Source organism: Carya illinoinensis, chromosome 3 (genome assembly GCF_018687715.1).
Source record: "Carya illinoinensis cultivar Pawnee chromosome 3, C.illinoinensisPawnee_v1, whole genome shotgun sequence".
Classification (NCBI taxonomy): domain Eukaryota; kingdom Viridiplantae; phylum Streptophyta; class Magnoliopsida; order Fagales; family Juglandaceae; genus Carya; species Carya illinoinensis.
The window spans coordinates 36,474,511-36,484,117 of record NC_056754.1 but is presented as its reverse complement, the minus strand read 5'-3'; the positions used below and the strand labels follow the sequence as shown (position 1 = coordinate 36,484,117).

General features: G+C 36.5%; 1 protein-coding gene across 1 annotated transcript; it reads right to left on the bottom strand.

The window, feature by feature from the left end:
* Positions 1–684: 684 nt before the first annotated feature.
* On the bottom strand, positions 685–3,209 carry LOC122304159 (pheophytinase, chloroplastic). Its single transcript, XM_043116247.1, has 6 exons — positions 2,686–3,209; positions 1,906–2,017; positions 1,695–1,788; positions 1,393–1,570; positions 1,243–1,312; positions 685–1,156 (listed from the first exon to the last, which is right to left on the bottom strand). The coding sequence occupies exons 1-6, from the start codon at positions 3,105–3,107 to the stop codon at positions 845–847; spliced, it is 1,188 nt and encodes a 395-aa protein (XP_042972181.1). The 5' UTR covers positions 3,108–3,209; the 3' UTR covers positions 685–844.
* Between the last annotated feature and the right edge of the window lie 6,398 nt (positions 3,210–9,607).

Here is a 9,607-nt window from a genome sequence, read left to right as displayed (position 1 = left end):
ACATAAAGCAAGGAGATAGACCATAAAAGAGGGAGGAGAAGGCAAAAAGAGGGGTGGCTCTAGTTTTGGCTTCCTTGAAGAGAGAATGAAAATCAAAGAGCTGGAGGGAGAACTTGAAAAGTAGAAAGAACTCCATGAGATCACTTGTAAAGAGCTTTTTGAGGATGGAAGCTTGTATAAAACTCAGCTTATAGTAAATTTACACTCTAGACCCATTGACCTAGGCCTGAGTGCCTAACCACGTACGTACCGACCTCCTTTATTTTGAGTTATTTATGATTAAAGAAGCTATGAATGAGAGTTCTGAGCACATCACCACCGTGAAACATCGCGTGAGAGGAGAGGGTTATTCGACCATATTGTGGCTTTCAACCATGACTGAAAAATGCATCAACAATTATAAATAGTGCATTTTAGACAATTCACACATGATTTTAGGGTCAATTCATATTTTAGGATTTGCATGCTGAAGAAAACTTCATAGGACGACCAAGTTTTTTTATTGTGGTAATTTTGGGTATGGTTTAAAACATGTATAATACTTTAGAGATGCAAAATGACTTTGGATAAAAACCTTCGAGCTGAGTATCATATTCTTTTGTTTTTTGTTTTTTTTTTGTTTTTTTTCTTCTCCACATTCCAGAAAGGTAGAAAGGCTCAAATAACTTATCAGAACAAAACATATGAAAAAATTTGGTTACTACGTAGCATGACATGTACATTATGATATATCAAAATCAATCAATTGAAAACGGTAATGACTTTCTAGTTTGAAACTCCAATATAAAAGTATTACAAATAAGACAAAGGGAAAGTAGTAGATGGTTAACAATCCACAATCCACTCATGAAGCAGGAAGATGAGCCAACCAGGGAAGAAGATTTTCATGGACTAAGGCAGGCCTGTCATCGTGGGGACAATGCCCTACCCCTTCCAATACAAAGAGACTTACATTTGGAAGTTGAGAAGGTAGCGAAGAGAAGTATTTACCAACAGGTCCGTCAAGAGGAGTAAAAGGATCTTCATTCCCCCATAATATTAGCACAGGTAGGGAGATTCTAGGCATCAACTGTATAGGGCTTGGCCCAGGTGGCCCTGTTACAATTGAAACAAAAGCATCTAGTGCACCAGCATCCTCAGTTGGTTCCCTAATGATCTGCATTTTTTTGGGTCAGAACATGTATACTTAGCATAGATATCTTCTAAGAAAATGTGGATGCACCAAGGAGATGATAGAATTACCTCTACTAGTTCTTCATCCACAGATTCCTTATTTGCATAAACAGACAATAAAATGTTCTTCAGGTTTTCTCTACATCAGGGACATAGCATTTTTTTAGATTCATTCCTCTTATATTTCCATTGTTATGCATCTGGGACCAAATATGATACCTCTTTCTAGCATTCTCGAAGATTGTTGAAGCAATTCCCCGTTGCCTCAGAAGAAAATCAAACAGCCAAAGCAAAGGTAATAGTAGCTTGATTCTCCAATCATCCACAATTGCCTTATTGTTCATGCCACCAGCACAATTTAGCAGTACAAGCCCTTGAACTAGGCTTCTGCTAGATTCTAATCAGAGAAGATAAAACACAATGAGACAAACCACATATCATATCTAAGAGCCAACCAGGTTTAATGATTATCATTGCAGAATTGACAAGGATTCTTTCTTTACCCCCAAAGGGTAGCTTACCTGAGGCAGCAATTACGCAAGCAAGACTTCCAACAGAGTTGCCAACCAGTACAGTTGGCTTTTGAACAATTTCTTTCAGGAAGTCCAATATCAACTGTTTAAAGTTAGTTAAAGTTTTAGAGGCTAAACTCGCAATGCTCAAGGGTTGAGATACACACATACATACATATAGGCCCATAAAATTCAAGTTTAAGCTTCAAGATAAGTAGACCTGAGCCCATGTTTCCATAGTATAGTTAAAGCCTGCTGGTTTATCAGAAGCACCAACGCCAAGAAGGTCAATGGCATATACAGTGGAATTCTGAGCCAACGTCCCAATATTTCTGGAGGAACCACAGGTTAGTTAAAAATATGAGATCCGGTACTACTTCAGATATTTTATATTATAGAACTTTTATATACACTAATGTAAATGCAAAAGACAATATTCTGCACTTTAAAAAGCAAAAAGATAATTTCATTTCTTCTCTTACTAGCACCTAATTCATTTTTATTCTTTTATCTTTTTAACAAAAAAGATAACGCCCTCTTCCCCGTTGGATGCCCTAATCATCTCAAAGTTACATGGTGCTTGGGAACGTGATGTACTCTAGGAAAAAAAAAAAGGAAAATTAGAACAGCTACTTTTATATTAATTGCAAATCTCCAGCGTTCCAAACTTCCACAGACTCTTTATTCAAGTAATATTCCTCTGAAATTCGGATTCCAAGTAACTGCTGAGCTTCACGTTCACACAATTCTTCTGGTAACAGGAACAAAGAAACAAGACACTACGTGTTTGTGAGGTTTTTGAGAAGCATTTATTTCTAATTGGGTCGATACTGTTTTTGAGAAGTGTACGCCGTTAATTGTGCAATTTGTGGGGCTCAAATGAATTGCAGGAAAATGATAAAGATAGGGATGTGGATAAGTGGTCGAATAGTAAATAACAATTTATATTGAACAGAAACTAGAAACAAATATGTTACAAAATAACAACATAGTAACTAACCTGCGCCAGTGGGGAATCGAGGCTCCAAAACCATGAACAAGAAGAAGAGGAGGGTTGGAATTCGAAGAAGAAGAGGATAAAGAATGAGAAACAAAGTAATTGATGGAATATTGGCCCTTCCATTGCCACTTACGGTATCTCTCCTTTATCTCTGCCAACTCCAACAGATTGCTCCCACCTTCAGCAGCGGTGGAAATTGCTGTGATGGGTGTAGCACTGCTAGCGCAGTTGGTGATGCTGCTGCTAATATTTTTGCAGGAAATATCAGCACGAGGATATTGAGGAGGAGGATACCTATCACAATGGAAGAGCTTTCTCAAACCTCTCGTTTCATGTGGTCTATATGGAAACTGAAAACGCTCTAGCCCAATTGAGTGGAATTTATGGGAAGAAGCCGCTACTCCACCTCCCACTATCGGCATGTTTCTTTAGATTCCTACGCTCATTCCAAGACGATAAAGATTTCATACATATAGCACCGAATTTCCTTGTATCTTTTTTAGAGTACTTCTCCACCCACCGAGTAAGGTATAGTTTGAGATGAGGTAGATATAGTTTTAGGTAAAAATTGAAAGTTAATAAAATATTTTTTTAATATTATTATTATTTTGATATTTTAAAAAATTAAATTATTTATTATATTTTATGTGATAATTTTAAAAAATTATAATAATAAGATTAGATCAAATTAGATAAAACCATATCTATATCTAAGCTAAGTGCATGTTTGGGATTGCGGTGGAAAATATAATTTATAATTTTAGGACTTTTTTTTTAGAAGAGTTGGAGCCACCTGTCCACGAGCGGCCCTTTCCCACTTTTATTCATAAACTCTCACTTATGGTGGAGGAAAACCATAGTTACAAACTAGTGAATCCCACCTAAATCCAAAGCAACAAACAAAACAAGACCAAAACAAGAGACCAAAGAGACTTAAACTCTAATGCTGGGGAGGCCAATTTTATCAATCCGAATCATACCCCTGCATGGCGGGAGAGAAACCCCCCCTCCTCATATCTACAAGACTTAACCTTGCCGTGCCAAAAAATCCGCAACCTGATTCGCTTCCCGATATTGACTTCGAAGAATGAATTGAACCCCCTAAAGCTCTTTAATTGTCTCCTCCCAAAAATTTCAAAGATACCAAACTGTACAATTGTTTAAAAGAATCCAGTCAACTATTTTTTTGAATCACACTCGATTTCCAAATTAAAATAACCCAACTCTTTACATAAAACTACTCCCGCATGAAAAGCCTTAAATTCGGCCTCATTATTTGTCCCTTGCCCAAAAAAAAATGAAAAAGCCCCTTTAACAGTACCTGTAGCATCCCTGATTACACCTTCTCCCCCACAAGATCCCGAATTTCCCCTACAACTCTCATCCACGTTCAACTTCATAACACCATTAGATGACTTTTGCCACACAACCAGCCGTGGCATACGGCGTTGGCACCAAACCTGTGGGATATCAAGTAATAACTTAAAACTTAATACTTAATTTTTACTATTAAAAAGTTATTTACTGTTTAGTAACTACATGTTTAAAACACTTTCAAATATGTTACGTTTGTTTGGAAACAAATTAAAAAAATACTTTTAAGGTAGAAATGACGATTATTTGAATTTTTAAAAATTATAATCATATCCTTAAAATTTTAAAAGTTATAATTATTTTAAAATTGTATGGATATTTTCGTCCATTGACAGTCAATTCGAATTACGTTCCATATTATCCAAAAAAGCACATTTGAGAAAAAGCATTAAAATGATGCTTTTCCTCAAACGTACTTTTTAGCTTATTTGAGATTATTTGAGATCAAACGTACATTTAAGGCTTTTTCCAAAACTATTGCTACTCGGTTGATAAGGGTTATTCATAAGTTGGTCTCTCATGAATAAGGCACTTTTGTACCAGGGATGAGCATTTTTTTAAAATATAACTCTCGCTTAGGAAATGGTACACTCTTTGTACAAAAAATCTTGGGTGGCAATGTGATGATAAAGATTGATATGTCCAATGCGTATGACAAAGTTGATTGGGGCTTTCTATTGAATGTGCTTCTTGCCTTTGGATTCTCGAATAAATTTTGCAATTTAATTAGAGAATGTGTGAAATCACCATGGTTTTTTGTGATGATGAATGGGACTTTTAATATATCTTTTTAGTCCTCTCGGGGTCTACAGCAAGGGAATCCATTATCGCCCTATTTGTTTATTATAATGGAGGAAGTTTTGACAAGATTATTTAAGAAATATTTTTAGGATGGACAGATTGGAAAATTTCATCACCCCATTAGGGCTCCCATGATCTTGCATTTGTTGTATGCAGATGATATCCTAACTTTCGCCAACAGTGGGAGAAATCTATTAAAAGCCTTGTTGATACTCTTGCTACCTATGAAAAATGGTCTGATCAGAGAATCAACAAAGAAAATTCGGCATTATTTCCTTCTAAACTTATCACTCAAACTCGAAAGTGTGGTTTGTTGTGGCTTACGGATTTTAAGGAAAGAAAATTTCCAATGACTTATTTTGGTACTCCTTTGGTATCAGAAGATTGACTTCTCAAATAATTGAGCCCTTAGTTGATAAAATTAGAAATAAAGTGGGTGGGTGGAAATTGAAATTATTATCTCAATGAGGTCATTTGATTTTATTACAGCATGTATTGTCCAGTATGCCTATTCATCTTATTTCGATGATTAATATTCCGGTGGCTATTATCTCATGTGTTAACTCTATTTTGACTAATTTTTTTATGGGGGGATGTGGACGGTAAAAATAAAGTGCATTGGCGCGGCTAGTTGAAAGTTTGTAAACCAACACAGAAAGGGGGTTTGGGAGTGATAGATTTTAAGGAACTTCAACGCTATCTTCACATGAAATATGTGTTCCATCTTTTGAAGTCAAAGTATTTATGGGCTGACTTTTTCAAAGCTAAATATTTAAAAGATGGTCACATTATGCAATATATTCAACAACATTGTGATTCACGATTTTGGAGGTCTATTTTGTCTACTGTGCTGGAGGTGATGGACAATGTCCAAGTTCTAATGAGGGGTGGCAATTCCTCCTTTTGGTATGACCAATGGTTGGCTTCGAGTCCTCCCTCTGTGGGAGTGACGTATGTTTAGAATAAAAAACTTCATATTCAAGACTGTTAGGTTGATCAAACATGGTATGTAGAACTGTTGAATGAGCTAATAGGCAATACTACTACTGATGAAATTATTCAGACTAGGTTTATTGGTCATGGAGGCCTCATGACCAAATATGTGTGTATGGAAGCCATCTTTAGATGGAAATTTTTCTCCTGCCTACATGGGAGGTGACTTGGATAAAAGGAGAGGTGTTGCCTTGGCATGATTGGTTTTGGAATCGCATATTATCTAATAGGATATCTATGTGCATTTGGAAGGAATGGTTCAATGGGCTACCTGTGGATGAGAGGGTGTAGAATAAGGGTGTTTTACTAGCTTCTACATGTTATTGTTGCAATATAAGAGCTTTGGAAACCATTGATCATGTGTTAGCCATGGGCCAAATTGCAAAAGAGGTTTGGGATCATGCTAGTAGACTGTACCTTGCATGCGACAAAGGTCTTGGAAGGCAAGAATAATTGCTTGGTTCACTTGTACAAGAAAAGCATCAATCAATAGTGTTCTAATAGGTATCATGCCACGCACAATTACTTGGAACTTGGGAAAAAAAAGATGTAAAGCACGTATGGAGGGTGTGAATGAGAGCATTGATCAAGTTTGGAAGTCGGGAAGGGTGTGGCTAAGGATTCTTGTGGGTAAAATCACCAATCCTCGTCCATTATTTGTGCATGACTTATATCTCTTAGAAGAATTTCAATTGCAGGTTCCAGTTGTTGGCACGAGAGATCATAAGATAGTGGCTTGGTCAAATCCTCCAATGGGGTCGATGAAGTTGAATTGTGACGGTAGCTGCCATGCAACCCAGGTAGTTCTGGTGGAGTGGGCATTCTTAGAGATGTGGAGAGTAACATGAAGGGAGCTTTCTCAAATCATTTTGGCATTGGTACTAATAATGGGATTGAGTTAAAGGCTATTATAGAGAGGGTCTGTTTATGCAAAAGATTTTCATGCTTTAGAGTGATTATCGAAAGTACTCAAAAATTATTGTGGACTGGATTCAAGGAAGGAAATGTACTTTGTGGTATTTATGGGAGTATTGGAAAGTGCTAACGTCCGAACTTCAAGGGGTTTCTTTCATAATGCTCCATCGATACCATGAAGCAAATCAAGCTGTAGATTTTCTAGCTAAACAAGGTGGGTTGGGCTCTAATTTTATTTATGATAACTATGACCATTTACCGAGGATGTTAAAGGGCATTGTTCTGATTGAAAAAGTGGGTCTTCCGGCCATTAGAACTTAGTTGGTTGTGTGCTTCGGGTTTAGTTTTTTTTTTTTTTTTCATTGGCTTGTGTAGATTTCTTTGAGCTTTCCATATAGGCTTGTTTAGAATTCTCTTGTGTTTTCCTTGTAGGACTGTTTAGATTCTTTTATTGATTTGGTTTGGCTGTTATATTTTGGTATGATGCATGGGATGGTTTTTTTTTTTTGTCTTATCTATAAATCCCAAGTGTCTATCTTGTTACCATGGTATTCATCTGTCATAAGTGAGGGTTATTAATAAAATATGGACGAGGTCACTATTGGACATGTGACTTTCGGCTCTTAAAAAAAGGTTATTTTAATAATTGCAAACTTTTTTTTTGCTATTTTTTTAACTCAAGAACATACTTTGTATTTCAAATATAATCTTAATAGGTCGTGCTTGTGACTCAAAAAGCGAGGGTATTTCAAAAAAGCCATGCCATTTTTTATATGAAAAATAGATTTTTATATTAAATTTCACACACACATAAGATTGTTTATTCAAGTTGGGTTTTTTTGGGGCCTGGTTCGGAACTCAGATAACTGGGTTCTAGTTCTGAGTTCCAGTTTCGGCTTCCGGCCCAAATCCAACCCAGGTCAAAACCCGTGTTACAAAACCAAACTTGTCCAGTCCGGGTAGGGGTTATCTAACCCGAGTATCAGGTTTAAGATTGGGTTTAGATGGTAAGAAGTGTTGTGAATAGTAGAAAAAAAGTATGTGAAAAGTAATAATAGAATATTGAATATTAGTAAAAAGTAACTAATAGTAGTAAAAAAAAGTGAAAAGTAATAATAAAACCCTGTACCCAGGTTTATTTAAAACTTTCAATGTACTTTTTAGGGTTAGACTACTAAAATCTTCTGCCCCCCTTCGTTTCAACTCTCTCTCTCTCTCTTCTCTTTCCAGTTTCTCTTCTTTCTCTCTAGTGTCGATTGCTACCTTCCTCTTGAAACCAGATTTAGAAACCCTCTCTCTCTCTCTCTCTCTCTCTCTCTGATCTTCGTCTTCTCACCTGATCATCTTCGTCTTCTCCATCTGTTGTCGTCATCTCCTCCTCTCTTTCTCTCTCTTGCTGAAACCCTAGCCTCTATCACTAGTGTGCTGGGGGCAATGGTCTTGAAGAGGGTCTCTGAGTGCAAAAGAAGAACTGTGAAGGCTGCAAGGGGAGTAATGACATTAACGGTAGGATATGTGAAGTAAAAGATATGGGGTGTTTTTGTATTAGATGGGATCTATTGTTGATTAGTTAAATGGTGCGTTTTGGTTTAGTGAAACAATGAGTTTTGATAGTTAGAAGTAGAGTGCATTTTGTGTTGTATTAGTTACATTTTGATTCACTGTATTCACTCTGCGAGTATAAGAGTAGCAGAGTTCATGCATGTAGGCACTTTTTGATGAATAAAAATCTTAAGTCTTTAAGGTTGGGGAATTCCTCAAAAATCCCCAATTCCGATTCACCATGGAATCTGGAGTTTAATCAATCTGTGAGTTATGTAATTCTCTTAGTGTCATTATTGTTCTTGGTGTTTTGAGTCTTTGATAACAAGCTTCAAGAATCCGCAAGGTTCTGGGTGGTTCTTGATCAGCAAGAACGTTACAAGTGGTATCAGTGAAGTCGATTCTGGAGATTGGGATGACAGAAGGTACTCATGTAGCATTAAAGAATCAGCAAGAAGTAATTGTAATCAGCAAGAATCAGCAAGATGTGGTTCAGAAGCAATTGGACCATCATTAGCAAGCTATTAATGGCGTGAATGAGAGGTTAGATCAAGTCTCTGACTTGTTATGTGATTTAGTTGAAACTATAAATGTAATATGTCATAAAGATAGAGATAGAGGTAGAGATAGAGAGGTCTCTAATTAACCAAGAATTAAGGAGGAGAGATCTATTTTTCAAAGAAGTTTTCGACTAGATTTTCCACATTTTAGTGGCAATGACCCTTCTGGTTGAAGTTTTAAAGCCAATTAGTATTTTGATTGTTTCCAAGTACCTTTCCATTAGAAGTTGATGATGGCTTCTCACCATATAGAAGGAGAGGCATTGGTGTGGTACCAAAATACTTTGGACTTGGGATAGTTCAATTCTTGGGAATCTTTAGCGGTTGCAATACAAGTGAGGTTTGGGCCATCAACATTTAACAACCTAATGAAAGCTTTGACCAGATTAAAACAAACTAGTTCAATTAATCTATGTACATCATAGTTTAAGGCTTTGGCAAATAGACTAAAAGGGTTGTCTGAAAGGCATAAGCTTAATTGTTATGTTAGTAGATTAAAAGATGAGGTTAGAATACCTGTGAAGATGTTTAACCCACTGAACCTTGGTGCTACCTTTGGTTTAGCCAAGTTGCAAGTAGAATATGGTTTGTCTTCTAGAATATTTTGGAGGCAAAATGTTCAGAATACTGATAAAGCCTACGTTGAGGGGCTTATTGATTCAGTTGATAAGGGGCTAAGAAGTATGTTTCCTTTGAAGAGGGTTAATTCTTCTCAAATGGAAGAAAAGAGGAAAAAA

Bases quoted from the DNA above. Each gene is read 5' to 3' on its own strand.
- LOC122304159 (XM_043116247.1), bottom strand. From the start codon at position 3,107: ATGCCGATAGTGGGAGGTGGAGTAGCGGCTTCTTCCCATAAATTCCAC. The intron at 2,018-2,685 runs GTTAGTTACTAT...TGGTTCCTCCAG, and splicing joins TCGATTCCCCACTGGCGCAG to AAATATTGGGACGTTGGCTC. The intron at 1,157-1,242 runs GTAATTCTATCA...AAAAAAATGCAG, and splicing joins TGGATGAAGAACTAGTAGAG to ATCATTAGGGAACCAACTGA.